The sequence below is a fragment of the Macaca mulatta genome, chromosome 19, assembly GCF_049350105.2.
Source record: "Macaca mulatta isolate MMU2019108-1 chromosome 19, T2T-MMU8v2.0, whole genome shotgun sequence".
Classification (NCBI taxonomy): Eukaryota; Metazoa; Chordata; class Mammalia; order Primates; family Cercopithecidae; genus Macaca; species Macaca mulatta.
Genome location: NC_133424.1, coordinates 24988764 through 25012139, shown reverse-complemented (window position 1 = coordinate 25012139; position 23376 = coordinate 24988764). Strand labels below are relative to the sequence as shown.

The 23376-nt window shown below is 36.9% G+C and overlaps 1 protein-coding gene across 1 annotated transcript in view; it reads right to left on the bottom strand.

Moving 5' to 3' along the window:
* Positions 1–2386: 2386 nt before the first annotated feature.
* The window catches only part of ZNF254 (zinc finger protein 254), a 36798-nt gene continuing 15808 nt past the window's right edge, over positions 2387–23376 (bottom strand). Inside the window, exons 2-4 of the mRNA XM_028840142.2 lie at positions 21067–21193; positions 20489–20584; positions 2387–5880 (exon numbers count right to left, since the gene is read on the bottom strand). Of these exons, the coding sequence (XP_028695975.2) occupies positions 4151–5880; positions 20489–20584; positions 21067–21193 (1953 nt within the window). The 3' untranslated portion in view covers positions 2387–4150. The remainder of the gene's footprint in view (positions 5881–20488; positions 20585–21066; positions 21194–23376) is intronic.

Below are 23376 nucleotides of genomic sequence, written 5' to 3'. Positions count from 1 at the left end.
TCAGGAAAAGACACAACTACGAAAGAAAACTGCAGGCCAATATCCTTGATAAACATTGATGCTAAAATCCTTAAAAAAATACTAGCTAACCGAATCCAACAACATGTCAAAAAGATAATGCACCATGACAAAGTGGGTTTCATAGCAGGAATGCAGGGATGGTCTGACACACACAAGTCAACAAATGTGATACACCACAAAAATAGAATTGAAAACAAAAATAGCATGGTCATCTCAATAGACATAGAAAAAGCATCCCACAAAATCCAGCATCTCTTTGTAAGTAAAACTCTCAGCTTGGTCTGGCGCACGGTGGCTCACGCCTGTAACCCCAGCACTTTGGGAGGCGGAGGCAGGCAGATCACCTGACATCAGGAGTTCAAGACCAGCCTGACCAATATGATGAAACCTCGTCTCTACTAAAAGTACAAAAATTAGCCGGGCATGGTGACATGTGCCTGTAATCTCAGCTACTTGGGAGGCTGAGACAGAAGAATCGTTTGAACCCAGGAGGCAGAGGTTGTGGTGAGCCGAGATCGTGCCATTGCACTCCAGCCTGGGCAACAAGAGTAAAACTCTGTCAAAACAAACAAACAAAACCTCTCAGGAAAGTTGGCATACAAAGAATAGCTTAAGGTAATAAAAGCTATCTACAACAAACCCACAGCCAACATAATACTGAATGAGGAAAAGTTGAAAGTATTCTCTCTGAGAATGGAAACAAGACTAGGATGCCCACTCTCACCAACATAGTCCTGGACGTCCTCTCCAACATAGTCCTGGACATCCTCCAGAGTTATCCAGAAAAAGAAATAAAGGGCATCCAAGTCAGTAAACAGGAAGTCAAGCTGTCCCTGGTTGCTGATGATATGAATATTTACCTCGAAAAGCATAAGGACTCCTCCAGGAGTCCAGGAGTCCAGGAATAAACATTTCAAACAACTTCTACACTGCTGGTGGGAATGTAAACTAGTACAGCTGCAATGAAAAACAGTGTAGATATTCCTTAAAGAACTAAAAGTAGAACTACCATTTGATCCAGCAATCCCACTACTGGGTATCTATCCAGAGAAAAACTAGTCATTATTTGAAAAATATACTTGCACATGCATGTTTCTAGCAGCACAATTCGCAACTAAAAAAATCACAGAACCAACTGAAATGCCCAGCAATCAATGAGTGGATACACACACACACACACACACACACACACACACACACCCCGGACTACTACTCAGCCACAAAAAGGAATGAATTAACAGCATTTGCAATGACCTGGATGAGACTGGAGACTGTAATTCTAAGTGAAGTAACTCAGGAATGGAAAACCAAACATCATATGTTCTCACTGATATGTGGGAGATAAGCTATGAGGACACAAAAGCATAAGAATTATACAATGAACTTTGGGGACTTTGGGGAAAGAGTGGCGGGGGGAGATAAAAGACAACTTATATGGTGGAGTGTATCCTGCTCAGATGATGATTGCACCAGGATCTCACAGGTCACCACTTAAGAACTTATTCATCTAACCAAATACCACATGTACCCCAATAACTTAAGGAACAGCAAAATTAAAAATATATATATTCTTATAATTACAGACCAGCTCACATAATACTTCTAAAACTATTACACAGGTCAGGCATACTGGCTCACGCCTGTAATCCCAGGACTTTCAGAGGCCAACGTGGGTGGATCACCTAAGGTCAGGAGTTGAAGACCAGCCTGACCAACATGGTGAAACCTCATCTCTACTAAAAATACAAAAATTAGCTGGGCATGGTGGCGGGCACCTGTAATCCCAGCTACTTGGGAGGCTGAGGCAGGAGAATTGCTTGAACGTAAAAGGCAGAGATTACAGTGAGCTGAGATCGCACCATTGAACTTCAGCCTTGGTGACAGAGCAAGACTCTGTCTCAAAAATAAATAGATAAACAAACAAGCAAACAAGTAACAAAAAAAAAAACAAAGTTGTGGGTCTAGCACGAGTACCAGTCAAGTTAAAACATAGAATCTGCATGGGGAGATTCTGAATCATAAGCCCAAAGACTGTACAGTAATAAATTCAACACAAAGCAAATAGCATGAATTTGGTTTCAGCATTTTTGAAAATTTTTGTTTTCTAGTAAATTAGACACCTTATTAAAATAATTTATTTTGTTCCAATATTGCTTTTTGCTGCTAAAAACTTTCAAACCTGTACTCACACAAACATACTTACTCCATAATTTATTTACACCTAAGGTTTATCTTTAACAGATGTATATATATTTAATTCTATGTAAATCAATTCTAAGAGTCCATATGTGCTTGCAGGCAGAGGCCACATGTTCAAAGAAAAATATATTAAAATTTTTAAAAATATTCAGAACTCAGAAATGTATGGATTTTACATGTTTGTATATAATTTTTTATTATGACCATAAAAATGACCCTGTAGTCAATAACAATTGTAAATTTAAAAATAACTAAAACAGTAGAATTGAATTGCTTGTAGTAAAAAGAATAAATGCTAGAGGTAATGGATATCTCATTTCCTCTAATGTGATTATTATATAGAGTATGCCTGCATCAAAATATACCATAAATGGCATACATATATACACATATTATGTATCCACAAAAATTAAGAAAAATAAATTTAAATCTGAAAATAAGAACAAAAATTTAACCTATAGGAACAATATTCTTTAACTTATTGGCAATTTAAAGTCACTGGCAAAAAAGATTCCTAGAGATGACAGTCCATTATCTTACAAAAGTGTATTGTTATCATCTTTTACCTACACCCTTGAGTAAAGTGGAATAGGTTAATGTTAGTGGCATGAGAACACTTCATTGAATTCACAATAGTATTTAACATGTTAAAAATGTTGAATTGAAAAGCTAAGTTCACACATAATTTATAATTTAAAAATATACTGCATATTATTCCATAGAAGTACAATTAATAAAATAACATATAACTTAATTTTAACTAAAATTAAGAATATTTTTCATTCATAGTGAACACCTACCTCATGCATCACTCAATATTATAAGTTAACCACAAAGAGCCTCTCTACTTAAATTTTCATCATGCATCTTACATTTTAATGTCCTTATCTTTTCATAGAAAAGATCATAAATAATGCCTAATAAAAATCTCATATATTTTATGCAGCAACAATTAGTCACATGCTTTCACATGTGAATACACTAGGAATGATGAAACAGTATGAAGTAATTTAAGAGTTTAACACATTATTCACTTTTTTAAAAATGTATTTTTTTAAAAGTACTTTGAATGTAAAGTTATATACAAATAATGTTTACACAAATTTTAGTTTGTATTATTTTCTACTCAGCACTCTGATTTAGTGTAATGTCTAATGTTTGAGCACCCTAGATATTTCTACTGTGAATTGTTCCCTGATATACATATAGACTTAATTTTGGATTGAGTATCATTCATATTTAATGCATCTACAAAAATATATTTTAGATGAACACCTCAGTGGTTTATAATTTGTAGTTTTTGAAAAAATGTTTTTCCAAATTCATTACACTTGCAGGGTTTTCTTCAATATAAACTCCCTGATGTTCAACACAATTTTAACAACTGCCTGAGGGTTTTTCTCTAGTACAAAATGTGTACAATAAGATCTGTGATGCAAGTAAAGATATTACAATCCTCTTCATATTTGTAATGCTTTTTCAAAATAAATACTCTTCTATACTTTAAAAACATATTTTCTGATCTTCTGAGAGTAGATTTTAATGCTTTTATTTAGTATGAACTCTATGATTTTGAGTAAGATGTGGGCAGGCATTAATGGCTTTTTTACTTTGCCTATATTTGTACATTTGTTCTGAAGTATAAATGCTTTCCTGTGCAATAAGGTGTGAGCATTGGTTCGAAGCCTGGCCACATTGTTCACACTGGTAGTTCTCCAGTATGAATTATCTTACCTACAATCAAGTGTGACAATCATTTAAAGGCTTTGTCACATTCTTCACATTTCTAGGATTTTTCAGCAGAATGATTTTCTTTAAAGTTTGAGGTATTGTCAAAAGCAATAGCACCTCTCTCAGGTTTGTAGTTTCTCTCCAGTATGAATAATCTTATATCTACTAAGAATTGAGGACTTTCATAGGCTTTGGCACATTATTCATACTTGCAATATTTCTCTCCAATATGAGTTATCCTATCTGTGGTGAGGTAGGGCTGGTTAACAGCTTTGCCACATTTTCCCCATTTATAGGGTTGCTCTCCAGTATGAATTCTCTTATGTTTAGTTAGGGTTGAGGACCAGAAAAAGGCTTTGCCACATTCTTCACATTTGTAGGGTTTTACTCCAGTATGAATTACCTTATGTTTAGTAAAAGTTGAAGACCGGCTAAAAGATTTGCCACATTCTTCACATTTGTAGGGTTTCTCTCCAGTATGAATTCTCTTATGGTTAGTAAGGATTGAAGACTGCTTAAAGGCTTTGCCACATTTCTCACATTGGTAGGGTTTCTCTTCAGTATGAATTATCTTATGTTTAGTAAGAGTCGAGGACCAGTTAAAGGCTTTGCCACATTCTTCACATTTGTAGGGTTTCTCTCCAGTATGAATTATCTTATGCGTAGTAAGGGTTGAGGATTGGCTAAAAGCTTTGCCACATTCTTTACATTTGTAGGGTTTCTCTCCAGTGTGCATCCTCTTATGTCTAGTTAGGGTTGAGGACCATATAAATGTCTTGCCACATTCTTCACATTTGTAGGGTTTCTCCCTAGTATGAATTCTCTTATGTTTAGTAAGGGTTGAGGACCAGATAAAAGCTTTGCCACATTCTTCACACTTGTAAGGTTTCTCTCCAGTATGAATTATCTTATGTGTAGTAAGATTTGAAGATCGATTAAAACCTTTGCCACATTCTTCACATTTGTAGAGTTTCTCTCCAACATGAATTATTTTATGTGTAGTAAGAGTTGAGAGTTGCTTAAAAGCTTTGCCACATTCTAAACATTTGTAGCGTTTCTCTCCTGTATGAATTATCTTATGTGTAGTAAGGGTTGAGGATTGGCTAAAAGCTTTGCCACATTCTTCACATTTGTAGGGTTTCTCTCCAGTGTGCATCCTCTTATGTCTAGTTAGGGTTGAGGACCATATAAATGCTTTGCCACATTCTTCACAGTTGTAGGGTTTCTTTCTAGTATGAATTCTCTTATGTTCAGTAAGGGTTGAGGACCAGATAAATGTTTTGCCACATTCTTCACACTTGTAAGGTTTCTCTCCAGTATGAATTATCTTATGTGTAGTAAGATTTGAGGGTCGATTAAAAGCTTCACCACATTCTTCACATTTGTAGAGTTTCTCTCCAGCATGAATTATTTCATGTGTAGTAAGGGTTGAGAGTTGCTTAGAAGCTTTGCCATACTCTTCACATTTGCAGGGTTTCTCTTCAGTATAAATTTTCCTATGATTAGTAAGGGTTGAGGACCAATTAAAGGTTTTTCCACATTCTTTACATTTGTAGGACATCTCTCTATGATAAATGCTTTTGTGTTGGGTTTTATGTGAAAGCATGCAAAATGGTTTGACACATTTTTTACCTTTGGAAGATTTCTTTTCAGTATGTCTTATCTTATGTCTGTTTGAATTTAAAAACTTAAATAAGACTTTCAAATATTTATCACTTTGAAATACTTTGCTCTGGGCAGTTGTGAAACACTGGTTATGTCCATTATAACCTTCTTTGTTCACCTTACACTCATCCACACTTTTATAGCCTTTTCTTAACTGTAAATTCTCAGGTCCGTATTTTTCATATCTTCTCAGTATTACTTTTTGAAAAGAATCATCCATGCCCTGCTCTGGCCAAAGGTCTTGAGCAAAACGAGGACATATACCTGAAAAAATAAATAAATAAATTACTCCATTTACTAGACTCAGATGAATATAGTTTTAAAATCTTACCTATAAAATTATACAAACTACATAAACAAGATGGCACTGCAAAATACCACAGGCCCTAATTTTTTCATAGACATAAATGTAACAAAAACATACAGACCAAAACACATCTGTAGAAAAGTTATATATGAGTCAAGTGTGTGCAGTGTCCCAGGTGAGCACAATGCAAAAGAAACACGTGGAAGAAAAAGAAAAGTCTCTTAAATTTACTCAACACATCTTTTCCTGGTTCCCACTATAACATAGTGCCTTTACAACGAAATTGCCAACTCTTGGTTTCTGTTTTAAAAGAAAGGTAAAATACTGGCACATTCATTGTCATTTCTGGCTTTTAGTGGTTTTTCCTGACACTGGTTTCTGTCTCTCATGACATAAAGTACTGAAAGAAATGGTGGTATATTTTGGAATGAGAGTTTGAGTCTGCTGAGACCAAAGAAAAACATTACATACAGCAGCAGACAGACTGTAGTGCCACAGAAATGGAACAGGTGTAGCAAGTGATGACTGACTCTACGAAGTAACATGAGTAAACTCTCTTAACTAAAGAATAAACACAAAATTTCAGACAACACATATCCTAAGAACATGTTTAAGGAACTCTCATAATCAACAGGCAAGAAAATTGTTTTCAGAATATGCCAGGACAAAGCTACATTATAAAGATTTTGACAAGAAGCTTTTTTTAATGTCCAAATCTCAATCAAAGATTATAATATATACAAAATAGGACAATACAATACCACCAAAAATATATAATTTTCTGAAAGAAACCATAAAAAAGATGTATACATTAATTTTAATATTTGGTAATAAACTGATTAAAATAGGTACAGAGACAACTATGGAAAATTAGAAAAATGATGATGAGAATAAAAAATATTTAAGATATCAAAAAACAGAAATTGTGGAGATAAAATATACACCAAAAAACTGACAGATCCTGAAAGTAAAAAAAAAAAAAAAAAAAAAGATGTAAAAATAAAAAAGTTCAACAAACAAACTAGAATAACAAAAAGATATTTATTACAAACACATACATAAGCACAATTTCAAAAGTCACAGACAAAAAGATTATCTCTGAAGCTGCAAGAAAAAACTGATGTGCCAGGTCAGGCACAGTGGCTCACACCTGTAATCCACGCACTTTGGGAGGCTGAGGTGGGCTGATCACCTGAGGTCAGGAGTTTGAGACCAACCTGACCAACATGGCAAAACTCCATCTCTACTAAAACTACAAAAATTAGCCAGGCATGGTGGTGTATGCCTGTAATCCCAGCTACTCAGGAAGCTGAGGCTGGAGAACCACCTGAACCCCTTAAGTGGAGATTGCAGTGAGCTCACGTCACACCACTACACTCCAGCCTGGCTGAGGGATACAGTGAGACTCTGTCTGCACAAAAAAAAAAAAAAAAAAGAAAAGAAAAGAAAAGAAGTGATGTGCCATTTACAAACATACTCTTATGAGATAATCAGTGAACTGTTAACAGAAATTTTGTAGGCCATAAGGGAACTGTGTGATGTAGTCATGAAAAAAATTGTGAAAAAAAAATAGCTTCAATTAATTGAGAATAATACCATCAGTGAATCTGTCCTCCCAAATAAAAAAAGTAAACACCTTCCAAAGTAACCAAATTCTAAAAAAGTATATTGGAAGTGCATATGCCCTACAGATAAAAGGTGCTGAAAACAGTTCATTCTACTGAAAATAACATGATTTAAAAAAAAAAAAAAAAACAGAATAATATAAAAATACATGATTTTCTAGGAAAAAATATGCAAATACACAAAAGTAGAATTTCTTAGCATTACCCTAGTGGTGCAGAAAACATTTTTAATTATTCTCTGAAATTTGAAGGATAAAAGCATAGAAATCATCATAAATATTCATTAATGAATATACAATATAAAAAGATACCATTAACAACATCAATGACAAATTTGAGGGAAGGTGTAATAAGAACAAATTTTTGGGCCAGGCGCGGTGGCTCAAGCCTGTAATCCCAGCACTTTGGGAGGCCGAGGCGGGCGGATCACAAGGTCAGGAGATCGAGACCACAGTGAAACCCCGTCTCTACTAAAAATACAAAAAATTAGTCGGGCGCGGTGGCGGGCGCCTGTAGTCCTAGCTACTCAGGAGGCTGAGGCAGGAGAATGGCGTGAACCCAGGAGGCGGAGCTTGCAGTGAGCCGAGATCGCGCCACTGCACTCCAGCCTGGGCAACAGCGTGAGACTCCGTCTCAAAAAAAAAAAAAAAAAAAGAACAAATTTTTGTATACAACATAAGTTTATTTACCAGATTAAAATATGTTGTTGTATCTTTTAGAGGTTATATGTAATACCCCAAGGTACCACAAAAATATTTGTATAAATACACAAAACAAAATAAGTGAAAGCCTATCAATACAAATATCAAAAAGACACAAAGAAAGATGGAAAGAGAATAAAAGACAAAGACACAAGAATCAAATAAAATACTTAATAAAGTAACAATCTATTTCAGAAAATTATTTAAATATATATAAAATTAACTTTTAAATTGAGACATACTTTCAATAAATAGTTTTATTAAAATATTTTAAAGACCGAGATTCATCTTGCCTTTCTACAAGAGTCAGTTGAAATCTAATGATAAAAAAAGACTGGAAGAGGTAGAAAGAAAGTAGACATTCCATGAAAATATTAATCAAATGAGAGCAGAAACAGTCAAAATAATCTTACACAAGCTACATCTTAAGTGAAAAATTATAATATTTTATAAAATGTACTTGAAATTGAAACTCCAAAGAAACAAAGAAGGACATCAAAAAATAATAGATTTATTCACTGGGAACCTATGAAAAATTTGTGTCTGTGCGTGTGCATGTGTGTGTGTCTCACATTTGGGTTCCAAATATATAGAGCAAATATTGACAGAATGGAAGAAACACACAGAAAGCAATATAATTATAGCAAGATATTTTAATACCATACTTACTGTAATAAAAATAAAACAAGAAAGAATGTTAATAAGCAAACAGACTACTTAAAGGCAGTATAAAACAATTATTCCAGAGTTATAGAGAACACTCCTCAACATCAGAATATACACCCTTCTCAATAGCTCATACATTTTCCTTGATAAACCACATCTTAAGCCAAAAAGGAAGTCTTACCAAAATTTTTAAAAGTAAACTTCCATGAACTACTTTCTATGAGTAAAATGGAGTATGAGTATCCAACAATGAGAGAAAAACTGAAAAATTTACAAATATATAGAAATTAAACAACACACCCTTGAGTGTGCTTTTATACAAAGGTTGAAATAGTTAATATTGTGAAAAGGTCCATCCTGCTCAATGCAATCCACAGACTTAATGCAATGTTTTTCAAATTTCTCATTGCATTTTTGAAGAAACAGGAACAGCAACCCCAAAAGTATGCAGAATCGCAAGAGACAATAAAGTACCCAACAATCTTCAAAAAATAAAAGGAACAATGCTGCAGGCATTAAAGTTCTTGATTAAAACACACTACAAAGCTACAGAATTAAAACAATTTGGTATAAGTATAAAGGTGAAAAAGTAGACTAATAAAATAGAATGCAGCACATATATAAACATTCACATATATGGTCATATAAGGAGTCATTTACATACTCATAATTACTGCAGCATTGTTACTGCAAGCCAATAGGTAAAAGCAATGCAAATTTCTTTCACCAAATCATTCAGTAGACATAATTTGAAATATAAAAATTCTGAAATATTACTCAGTCTTCAAAAAGCAGGAAATATTGTACCAACTGTAAAGATAAATGTTGATGGCATTATGCAAAATGAAATGAGAGTTACACTCTTAGAAACAAAGAACAGAGTGGTGTTCACAAAGTGCCATAAAACAGAAAAAATTGGGGCCAGGCGTGGTGGCTCACACCTGTAATCCGAGCACTTTGAGAGACCCAAGTGGGTGGATCACCTAAAGTCAGGAGTTTAAAATGAGCCTGGCCAACATGGTGAAACCCCATCTCTAATAAAAATACAAAAATTAGCCAGGCATGATGGTAGGCACCTGTAATCTGAGCTACTCAGGAGGCTGAGGCACGAGAATCACTTGAACCTGGGAGGTGGAGGTTGCAGCGAGCTGAGATGGCACCACTGCACTTCAGCCTGGGTGACAGAGCAAGACTCCACCTCAAAAAAAAAAAAAAAAAAAAGGAACAATTGGTAATCAATATGTATTAAGATTTAGCTTTGCAAGATAAAAACATTTTAGCAATGTGTTGCATGGCAATGTCAAGATAATTAATATGACTAAACTGAATATTTAAAAATATTTTGTGGTAAATTTTGTTATTTTTTTGACAAGTAAACAATAATACCCAAAAGAGATACACAGTTATGATAGTTATAAATTATATTCAAATCCAAGTGTTTCTCCCAACAAAAATCATATAGATTCATAAATAGGATGTTGAAATTACAAGAATTTTATGAGTACTCATCTACACAGGATTAGAAAACCATTCACAACAAACCTAAACGACACATATACAAGTAATTAAAACAACAACAACAACAACAAGGGTAGCCAGGTGCAGTGGCTCATGCCTGTAATCACTTTGGGAGGCTGAAAAGGGAGGATCAAGAGGTCAAGAGTTTGAGACCAGTCTGGCCAACGTGGTAAAATGTCTCTACTAAAAATACAAAAATTAGCCAGGCGTGGTGGTGGGCACCTGTAATCCCAGCTACTCGGGAGGCTGAGGCAGGAAAATCACTTGAACCTGGAAGGCAGAGGTTGCAGTGAGCCGAGATCATGCCACCGCACTCCAGCCTGGTCAACAAGAGCAAAAATTTGTCTCGGAAAAAAACAAAAAACAAAACAACAACAACAACAAAAAACAAGGATAACATTTACACAGGCAAACAAACATAGAAATAATTCCACTGGAAAAAGACATATGGCTGATTCCTATTTGATTTTTCTCCACATTGTCTTAAATTGTACAAAGTTAAATATTATCATGCACAATTATGATATATACTACAAAATCAAAACACAAATAACAGATGTGCGGTGGCATACGCTAGAATATATAACACAAAAATATAAAATTGCAAAACAAAATTAAAACATGGAATGTAAAACTTAATTAGATACCATCAAATAGATCAATATATTCATTAAGGGAATCTTAGAAGAAGGATATGGGAAAAAAATAATACAGTGGTTACTTGAAGATAAAGGGTGAGAACTTCCCAAATTTTGATGTAATAAAAGAAAAAAATTGTAACCAAGAATATTTGATTTAAATTTATTTCCCTTTAAGAATAAGATGAAAATTTAAAATTTCCAAAATAAAAGGTGAGGGAGCTCATCACCAGTAGCACAGTTCTACAAAAAAATACTACATGGTGGCCAGACATTGTGGCTTATACCTGTAATTCTACAGTTTTAGGAGGCCAAAGCTGTCACAACACTAAAGACCAGGAGATTCAGATCAGCCTGAGTAATACAGCAGAGACTCTGCATGCCGGGCGCGGTGGCTCACGCCTGTAATCCCAGCACTTTGGGAGGCCGAGGCGGGAGGATCACAAGGTCAGGAAATCGAGACCATCCTGGTGAACACAGTGAAACCCCGTTTCTACTAAAAATACAAAAAATTAGCCAGGCGTGGTGGTGGGCGCCTGTAGTCCCAGGTACTCCAGAGGCTGAGGCAGGAGAATGGTGTGAACCCGGGAGGCAGGGGTTGCAGTGAGCTGAGATCGCGCCACTGCATTCCAGCCTGGGTGACAGAGCCAGACTCCGTCTCAAAAAAAAAAAAAAAAAGAAAGAAAAAAGAAATGGCCCGGGCACGGTGGCTCACACCTGTAATCCCAGCACTTTGGGAGGCCGAGGCAGGTGGATCACAAGGTCAGGAGATCGAGACCATCCTGGCTAACATGGTGAAACCCTGTTTCTACTAAAAATACAAAATACAAACAAAATTAGCTGGGCGTAGTGGGGTGCGCCTGTAGTCCAAGCTACTCAGGAGGCTGACGCAGGAGAATGGCATGAACCCAGGAGGCGAAGCTTGCAGTAAGCCGAGAATGCGCCACTGCACTCCAGCCTGGGCAACAGAGGGAGACTCCGTCTCAACAACAACAAAAACGACAAAAAAGAAGGTAAAATGAGTCAATTTTGTTTAAAAATAAAATAATACTGGACAGCATCATAAAACCATACATAAAAATAAAGCTATTAAATGTAAACATGCAAATGTATGAATCTTTACTATCATAATGATGACACATAAAACCCTTAAGAGCTCTTCTGTAGAATATTCAAAACAATAAAAATCTGCATAAATGTTAATACACAAAATAAATTTTAATATTAATAAACTGAAAAATACAGAGGTATAATTTTATATTCAATTGAAGTTGTCATGAGATTAAAATAGATTGTTTTAATTTTTAGATGTTTTACGTGAACTCCATTTTTAACATGATATGGTTTAGCCGTGTCCCAGCCCAAGACTCATCTTTAATTTCCATATGTTGTGGGAGGGACGTGGTAGCAGGAATTGAATCATGGGGGCAGATCTTTTCTGTGCTGTTCTCATGATAGTGAATAAGTCTCATGAAATCTGAAGGCTTTATAAGGCAGTTTTCCTGCACAAGCTCTCTTTCTTTTGTCTGCCACCATGGGGGACATGCCTTTCACTTTCCACCATGATTGTGATGACTCCTCAGTCACACGAAACTGTAAGACCAATAAACCTCTTTCTTTTGTAAATTGCCCAGTCTGAGGTATGTCTTTATCAGCAGCATGAAAACAGACTAATACACAAGATGATTATGAAGATAATATTTCTAGAAACTATGCAAAACAAAATTTAATAATTCAAGCTTGTCACTACACAATTAAAAGGCAATAAAACAGTAAATAAGGAAAAATATACCACTCAAACACATAAAACAATAGCAATAAAACTAGTAATTTCATTTTAAGAAATAATTTTAAATATAAATTAATTAAACTACTTAATAAAAAGAAATGTAGGCCGGGCGCGGTGGCTCAAGCCTGTAATCCCAGCACTTTGGGAGGCCGAGACGGGCAGATCACAAGGTCAGGAGATCGAGACCATCCTGGCTAACCCGGTGAAACCCCGTCTCTACTAAAAAAAAAAAAAAACTAGCCGGGCGAGGTGGTGGGCGCCTGTAGTCCCAGCTACTCGGGAGGCTGAGGCAGGAGAATGGCGTGAACCCGAGAGGCGGAGCTTGCAGTGAGCTGAGATCCAGCCACTGCACTCCAGCCTGGGCGACAGAGCGAGACTCCGTCTCCAAAAAAAAAAAAAAAAATGTAATATCAGGACTTTGGGAGATTAAGGTGGGCTGATCACTGGATCTCAGAAGTTTGGGACCAGTCTCAGCAATGTGGTAAAACCCTGTCTCAACCAAAAATACAAAAAAATTGGCAGGGCATGATGCTACATACTAATAACCCAGCTACCTGAGAGGCTGAAATCAGAGAATTTTCTGAGTTTGGGAGGTTGAGGCTGCAGTGAGCCATGATCACAACACTGCAAACCAGCCTGGTTGAGAGAGCGCGACCCTATCTCAAGAACAAACGAATAAGGCTGGGTGTCATGGCTGACACCTGTACTCCCAGCACTTTGGGAGGCTGAGGCAGGTAGATCACCTGAGGAGTTCGAGAACAGCCTGGCCAATATGGTGAAACCCTGTCTCTACTAAAAACACAAAAATTCACCAGGCATGGTCACACACACATGTGGTCCCAGCTGCTCAGGAGGCTGAGACAGGAGAATCACTTGAACCTAGGAGGCAGATGTTGCAGTGAGCCGAGATTGTGTCATTGCACTCTAGCCTGGGCAACAAAGTGAGGCTTCGTCTCGAAACAAATTAAACAAATTTAAAAAATTAAAGTTTGATTATTTCCTTAAACAATATGTGGAAAAATCTTTTCATTAGACATAAGAAGTTAACATTTTTTGTTTTTTGAGTCAGAATCTCACTCTGTTGCCCAGGTTGGATGGAGTGCAGTGGCATGGTCTCTCCTCACTCCAACCTCCGTCTCCTGGATTTAAGTTATTCTCCTGGCTTAGCCTCCTGAGTAGCTGGGATTACAGGCACCCACCACCATGCCTGGCTAATTTTTTGTATTTTTAGTAGAAACAGGGTTTCACCATATTGGCCAGGCTGGTCTCAAACTCCTGACCTCATGATCCACCTCCCTCAGCCTCCCAAAGCACTAGGATTACAGGTGTGAGGCGCCGCTCCAGGCCGCATAACTTCTTCATCATTTAAAAATATATAGGGGAAACACATGACAATAATCTTGTCGCCACTTTCTTAGATACAGCATTAAATGCATAAGCAACAAAGAAAAAAACAGAAAAATCTACACTACACTTCACAATTTCTGCACATCTAAGTAAACATTTAACAGAGGAATAGGACCTCATAGAAAATGGGTGAAAATATTTACAAATCACATGTGATAGGAGTCAATATTCAAAAAATGTAAACAACTTTTAAAACTAAACAATAAATTTGAATGAATTTATTTAGAAATAGGCAAATAATTGAAATACATTTTCATCAAAAAAAACACAAATAAAAAAATTTAAAAGGACACACAAAATTTCTCATTTCTAGAGAAATGCATAAAAATCACAATGAAAAAAAAATTCCCACACCCATGTAAATGGCCACTATCAATTTTTTAAAAACACCAAATCTGTTGATGATGCAATAAAACCCTTGGCCAGACAAGGTGGCTCACGCCTGTAGTCCCAGAACTTTGGGAGGCTGATGCGGGCAGATTTCAAGGTCAGGAGTTCAAGACCAGCCTGACCAACATGGTGAAACCCCATCTCTACTAAAAATACAAAAATTGGCTAGATGTGGTGGCACGTGCCTGTAATCCCAGCTACTCAGGAGGCTGAGGCAGGAGAATTGCTTGAACCTGGGAGGTAGAGGTTGCAGTGAGTCAAGATCCTGCCACTAAACTCCAGCCTGGGTGACAAAGGGAGACTCTGTCTCAAAAAAAAAAAAGAAATCCATGTGAATTTTTGGTAGAAAACTAGGATGCACATATTATTTTATAATGTTATAAATGTACTTCAAATAAAAATAAAACTATTATCAAATACAGCAATTACATTTATGAATCTGTATCTAAAATATGCAACAAAAGACCTTGAAGACATATTTGATACAATGGAATATTATTCAGCCTTATAAAAAAAATCTTGTCGGCCGGGCGCGGTGGCTCAAGCCTGTAATCCCAGCACTTTGGGAGGCCGAGACGGGCGGATCACGAGGTCAGGAGATCGAGACCATCCTGGCTAACACGGTGAAACCCCGTCTCTACTACAAAATACAAAAAAACTAGCCGGGCGAGGTGGCGGGCGCCTGTAGTCCCAGCTACTCGGGAGGCTGAGGCAGGAGAATGGCGTAAACCCGGGAGGCGGCGCTTGCAGTGAGCCGAGATCGCGCCACTGCACTCCAGCCTGGGCGACGGAGCCAGACTCCGTCTCAAAAAAAAAAAAAAAAAAAAAAAAAAAATCTTGTCACATTTAAAGATACACTTTGAGAATATTATGTCCACTGAAATAAACCAGTTACGAAATGATGGATGTTATGATTTTACTTATATGAAATATATAAAATAGTCACACTCATAAAAACAGAAAGTGGAAGGGTGTTTTTCAAGGGCTGGAGAGAACATAAAACAAGTAAATGTTATTTAATGGATATTGAGTTTTAGTTTTAGAAGACGTAAAATTTCTAGAAGTCTTTTGCATAACAATGTGAATATAGTTAACATGCCTGAAATATACAGGTTTTGTTTTTTGTTTTTTTTGAAACAAGGTCTCAATCTGCAACCCAAGATTGAATGCACTGGCACAACTATGGCTCGCTACAGCCTCACAATCCCAGGCTCAAGTAATCCTGCCCCTCAATCTCTAAAGTAGCTGGGACTTGGCCGGGCGCGGTGGCTCAAGCCTGTAATCCCAGCACTTTGGGAGGCCAAGACGGGCGGATCACGAGGTCAGATCGAGATCATCCTGGCTAACACGCTGAAACCCCGTCTCTACTAAAAAATACAAAAAAACTAGCCAGGCAACGTGGCAGGCGCCTTTAGTCCCAGCTACTCGGGAAGCTGAGGCAGGAGAATGGCATAACCCCAGGAGGCGGAGCTTGCAGTGAGCTGAGATCCGGCCACTGCATTCCAGCCTGGGTGGCAGAGCGAGACTCCGTCTCAAAAACCAAAACAAAAAAAACGTAGCTGGGACCATAGGTGTACACCAGCATGCCTGGCTATTTTTTAGAAAAAAAAAAAAATGTTTGTGGAGAGGGTGTCTCCATATTTTGCCCAGGTTTGTCTCAAACTTTTAGGCTCAAGCAATCCTCCTGTCCTGGCCTCTCAAAATCCTGGTTTTAAAGATGTGAGCCACCACCATGCCTGGCCCTGACATGTACATTTAAATAGATTTAAGAAGGTAAATTATATGTTAAGTGTTTTTACAACAAATATATTTTTTTTAACCGGAAAAAATACAATATACATCTTTTTAAAAATTACCTTCAAATCACGAAAGTGCTTTTCTCACACAAAAGAAATACATATTTATCATTAAACACATGGCGAAAATAAGACTATTTCCAAGGCTACTCACTTAGACAAGATAAAACCAACATTGAAAATGAGCTAAGAGGCCGGGCACGGTGGCTCATGCCTGTAATCCCAGCACTTTGGGAGGCCAAGGCAAGCTGATCACCTGAGGTCAGGAGTTCGAGACCAGCCTGACTAACATGGCAAACCCCACCTCTACTAAAAAATAAATAAATAAATAAATACAAAATTAGCCAGGGATGGTGGCACGTGCCTGTAATCCCAGCTACTCAGGAGACTGAGGCTGGAGAATCACTTGAACCCGAGAGGCAGAGGTTGCAGTGAGCCAAGATCATGCACTGCACTCTAGCCTTGGCAACAAGTGCAAAACTCTGTCTGAAAACAAAAAGAAAAGAAAAAGAAAATGAGCTAAGAAAGAATATATACAATATATACAAGTAAACTATAACCAAATTTGGGTCATATTTGTAGCTATAAACACACACATATAATCTGACTGTGATAGACATATGGCTCATTTATCTTTTAATTAAACCAGACACTGACTTAAAGTATACAAACAGAATTGTAAATTGTCTAAAATTAAAATGCATGAAATCAATAGACAAAATAAACTGATACTAAGAAACCTGCACTAAAAAAAACACTAATATAGAACCGTAAGACAATAATGAAAGAAATGTTTACTCATAAAATCTAGTTGGCAACAATAATGTACATTAACAAATAATTTGTCTAGATAAGCGCAATGTTTGACTGTAACTGTGCATTCAGGGAAAGCAGGCATTTTAAATTACTGGCATCTGTTATGTGGCAATAAAAGTTTAGACAAAATGCATAAAATCGTAAATAGGAGATGCTAATGAGAAACTTTTAATAGATAAGCATCCAATAGATAAGATAGGCAACTTTTATGTTTTAAATATATGCTATTTTACACCAAAAACTACTGTAATCCAAGTTTAGAAGCAAAGAATAGTTTTACATTGCTAAATTATGTATATATTTAGCAGAATATGGTTAGAGCCTCACATATAAAACAAATATTGGGGGAATAAATTATGTTATTATTTAGATATAGGCTGATAAAAGTGGTTGAAATTTCTATAATTCCTTTTCTTTTGAGACGGAGTCTCCGCTCTGCCTCCCAGGCTAGAGTGCAGTGGCACAATCTTGGCTCACCACAACCTCCACCTCCCAGGTTCAAGTGATTCTCCTGCCTCAGGTTCGCTAGTAGCTGGGACTACAGGTGCGTGCTGCCATGCCCAGCTAATTTTTTGTATTTTTAGTAGGGATGGGGTTTCACAGTGTTAGCCAGGATGGTCTCGATCTCCTGACCTCGTGATCTACCCGCCTCAGTCTCCCAAAGTGCTGGGATTACAGGCATGAGCCACTGTACCCGGCTCTATAATTCCTTTTTGCCTGCCTGCATACTAATTATCTAATTTAATTCAGACACAACATGTATATTCTAGTATATTGCCCTAAATGTCTGAATCTAAAATTACAGACAAATTTGAAGTAGAAAATAGTAAAAATTTATATGGAGAGTGACATTAATAAGATAAAAAATTAAAGGTGCCCTATTTGCTTATTCTCCAACAGCAAGAAAATCTGTCAGCCATTGCTGACAAAAATGCCTTTATGAGAGAACCAGGCACCATGGTTCACACCTGTAATGACAGCTACATGGTACATAAAAGTTGGAGAATTGCTTTCAGTCAAAATATTAAGACCTGCCTGGGTTATGTTACAAGACCCCAGCTCAAAAATAAGTGCCTTTAAAAGAACTCTGAGATCCAGGAAAGGAGTTGTGAAACTCTGCTAAAGCGCAAGATTGAAGGTAATCCTTTTTAGAAGGCAGGCCCTCATTCAGGTGGCAAACTACAGAACTACTGTTTCTGGCTACAGACAAGAAATTGTTCCACCGAACTTGGTTCCCCTGAGAATTTTAAACTTACTCTGTAAATGTCCCAAACTCTTCCCAGTCACAGTGTGGGGGAGGTCCTGCCTTTCCAGAGGCCTGGAGAAAGATACCCATTTATAGCCATGCTGGCAGGCCTGCAGACCTTGACCTTTACTGTGGTCCCTGGAGCAGTTCCATGACTCAATTCCAGCTCCCTGAGCCACAGTTCATGGCCAGTTTTGCCTATGTAGAAACCCAAAGCTACCTGGGAAAATCCGCTCTTGTACTTGTCATCCACATCCTGATATAAAACCCACCATACGCAGGCCTGACTGCAGAAACCTGCCCTTGGGTCTGCCCTGCAGAGCAAAGTCCTGAAGGATATTCACTCTGTCCAAAAATTAAATGAGAATTACAACTATCCACGCTCCTTTTAACAAGACAACTAAAGGTGGACCCTTGTGCAGACTCAGCAGCCTTAAGGCCAAGCTACAACCCCTCTTTACTACAAACCCAGAGGGCATTTTATCACTCTGCGGGCCCAACAAAAATACATTTTTACTTTCTGAAACCAGTTTGTAAAAACTTGAAGAGGTGTTTGCTCCTTCAAAAAAAAAATTTTTTTTTGAGACGGAGTCTCCCTCTGTTGCCCAGGCTGGAGTACAGTGGCGCAATCTCGGCTCACTGTAAGCTCCGCCTCCCAGGTTCACGCCATTCTCCTGCGTCAGCCTCCCGAGTAGCTGGGACTACAGGCACCCGCCACCACGCCCAGCTAATTTTTTGTATTTTTAGTACAGACGGGGTTTCACAGTGTTAGCCAGGATGGTCTCCATCTCCTGACCTCATGATCCACCCGCCTCGGCCTCCCAAAGTGCTGGGATTACAGGCGTGAGCCACTGCGCCCGGCTGCTCCTTCAAATTTAGACACTAATGCAAAACTAGCTTCTATTTTAACACAGCACTCGAAGTATATAGAAGACAAAATAGTCAAAAGAAAAATTTAAAGTCATTGAAATTGAAGACCAATAAGTAAAATGTTGCTGTTTGTAGATCATGTAATCACATAGATAGATATAAATATAGTATATTAAAACCTGTTTAAACTAATGAATACACTCAGTTAATTAGCAAAATATAAAATTAACATACAAGTATAAGTGATGGTTCCATACACTTAAAACAAACTATCTGATAAAATAGAGGAAAAAAACAATCTTACATACAATACCAATGAAATAATCAATTTTAGAACAAATTTAAACAAGGAGTTCATAAATCTTTTAAGTGAAAGATACATCAATGAACAAAATTAGAGGACACAAATAAATTTTAAAATATTTTATTTCTATTGAAAGAATAAGTATTGTGAAACTGCCATATTATCCAAAGTGACCTGTAGATTCAATGAACTCCCTATCAAAATTCCAGCGTTTTTCTTCACAGTAATAAAAAATACAATCCTAAAATATACATGAAACTACAATAAACTTTGAATAGCCAAAGCAATCTTGAGGAAAAAAAAGGAAGCAGAAGGACATCCTACTTTATAATTTCAAACTAGATTTCAAGACTACAGTAATGAAAACTGGGATGAAATGTGCAGGGAAAAAAAAAAAAAACCAATAGAACAGAAACTACTACTGTCACACATTTCAGACGTGATGCAAAAAGAGAACTTAAAAAACAGTTTAACAGAGTATCTCAAAATTATGGAGATATCTGTCTGTCCACAAAACAAGAAAAAAGAAGTCAGATTGTACACTCTTTTTGTATGCCATGAACAGTACTTTGGCTGTCACTGTAAACTTGAAGGAAGATCATTGAAGGGAAAGTAGAATTCTTAGATTTTATAGGCATAAGTAGAAGATGCCCCTATGTAAGAGTATAATTAAAAAAAAAAATTTTAGGCTTCCCAGAAACTGTTTCCTTTGAAACACAGCTTCCCAAATTAAAGAGTGGCTTTCTTCTTGACTTTGGACCTCTCAACCATGTCATCTGTTGTATTCATTCTTACCTACCTGGGGACTCATCCACCATCTCATGTTGCGTCATATTCCAGGGCTCTTTTCCTTGCTCCAGACAGGTGATCAGGTCTGGCTTAGAGACGGCAATACCTGTTTTATTAAAAATAACTAACATGAATCTTGCTCATATTCTCCAATTGCCAACTTAGTAATGTGCTCAGTAAAGAGGATATAATAGAATATTCTAACAACTTTATTCCAATATACTAATTTATAAAAGAGATTTTTAAATATTCAGAAAATATTTTAATTTTTTAGGTTCTTAATTTCACTGCCTGGTACTACTGAATCAAATTTGGTGATGCCAATTAGATTTTAAGGTATAACAATATTTCATGCCACTAAACTTCTGAAATTAGCCTTAATCTAAAGTGCAGGACACAGATCAGCTCAGGAATGCGGAAAGTTCAGGTCAAGATGAAACATCTTGAAGAAATTCTTTTCTCAAGACAAATCCCCAGTATTTTCTTGAAAACAGAAATCTGAAAGCATAAATTACCAGAAAACATTCTACAAAAGAGAAATGAAAGCTTTAGTTTATATTAGGAATCTTGTATTAAAGTTATCCTCACCCAGGAAGGCCAGGTTTCTGTAGTTCTCTAACATCACATTTCTATATAAATTCTGCTGTGCAATGTCCAGGTGTTGCCACTCCTCCAGAGAGAATTCTATAGCCACATCCCTAAATGTCAACAGTCCCTGGAAAACACACACAAACACACATATTTACAAAGTGGCTATGGGCAGAATTTTTCATGTGATTCAAGGTAAAATTAGAGTAAACAGAACTGATTCTGACTTATAAGAGTGATTGAAATTATCCAATAAAATAATTGTCAACACATAAACATTTTCTAATGTATTCTCTAACTCTGAGAAAAGACAGTGGAAAAATATTCACAACATCAGTGTATATATGATAATTGTCTGGATGATAAAATGTAAAATTGAAGGCATAAACACTAACATACATTTTTGAGTGCTATATTTACATAATACAGAATGAGTTATGTATATTTTTCAGAGGAAAAAGACATAGTTCTTTATATTTTTCAGACAAAATAGACATCTTAAGTTAGAAGGTTCACTCAAATTTTAATGTGTACAATAAACTGGACATCTTGTTAATGCAGATTTTTTTTTTTAGGAGATCTGAAATAAAGTCTGAGTTACTGAATCTCTGCCAAGCTCACCAGTAATGCCAATGTTTTGGCCCCAAAAGACTATTTTGTCAAACATCCAGTAAGTGGAACAGCCTGTGTTTTTTGTTTGTTTCAGTTTTTCTAGCCTGTAAACAAAGATGAGAGCTTTCGTTTACCAAAGAAAAATAAATGCAAAGAAAATCTACAAAAAAAAAAAAAAGGGCAGCCAGATTGAATGTGATGGTTTATACACATCAGTTCCCATAAAGATGCTTAATGATGAAGAGAAAAATAACTCTATAGTGAAAAAAATCTGTAAGAGAGCTTATTGAGTTATTAACATCAACATCAACTGCCCTAGGACAAGTTTTTATAGTGTGCTAATGCACCCAGAAGGACATGGCATTACTACTGAGATATTGTCCCCACTAAAGTAAATTACAGTCTGAATTTAACCATAAAAAAAAATCAGTTTTATGGAAAGTTCAAGATACAGATATCTTTCATGTTCTGCAGTTTTTAATAGTGATTTTAAGTAGTCTTTCTATGGCACCCTAATAAGGAGGTCTCTCTTGATAATTTTTTCAGAACTTTCTGGGTAATAAATGCCATCCTGTTTAAATAAGCATTTTCTTAATTGTGTAATGCATACAGATAATAAAGAACACAGATAGAACCTCAACATTACACGTTCTACATCTTTACTAAGAACCCCAGGGTTTCCCCATAGAAATATTGAGTATCCACACCTCTCCATGTTCAACAGCCACAAGGAGAACATTTTTAATATTGCACACCACAAATTCATGGTGAGAATTCTGCATGGCATATAAGAAGCCGTGATGTAGAGAAGGCTCTGGTATATAGAAAAATTTTTCAGACACCCTTGACTATCATAAACATTTTTAAAAGTAGTTAAGATAAACTCATTAGGGAGAAAAAACACAGGTATAGAAGTGAAGATTTGCAAGTACTAAATGCATGGCATTCCAAAAAGCAGAGTAGACACAGCTCTCGATCTAAGACACGTTTAGCTGAAGAAAAGTCACTTTTTCTCTTTCTCCTCCTCCTTTAGAATTCTTTCTCAGATGAGATTTTCTGGACTAATTACACCTGCATCCTGAGAATATGCCTTTAAAATTCTGAGCACCACATGTTCACTTGTTACCACCACACTCAAAGTCAGAAGGCCCAAGACAGAAAAACTCTACCCGTTTCTGTCCTTTATAACAATAAAGATTCAGGAACAATGAGCTGCTCCACAGAGATAAAAATTTAAGTTTCTCTTTTTTATGTCCCCAGGTGCTCTCCCCTGTTACAAACACCGGCAATTTCTGCTACAGTAATAGAAATATTGAATCCCAGCACTTTGGGAGGCCAAGGCAGGTGGACACCTGAGGTCAGGAGTTCGAGACCAGCCTGGCCAACAGGGTGAAACCCCCTCTCTATCAAAAATACAAAAATTAGCTGGGCATGGTGGCAGGCACCTGTAATCCCAGCTACTCGGGAGGCTGAGGCAGGAGAATCACTTGAACCTGGGAGGCAGAGGTTGCAGTGAGCCGAGATCGTGCCATTCATAAAACTCCAGCCTGGGTGAGGCAGCGAGACTCCATCTCAAAAAAAGGGCAAGAAATATTGGCCACAGTGTCCTGTCCTTATCAAACCCAAACAGAATAGATTCCTGGACCATTCTTTAGTGCAAAGGTGGAACTTAACTCTGATGAATGTATCTTGAACTCC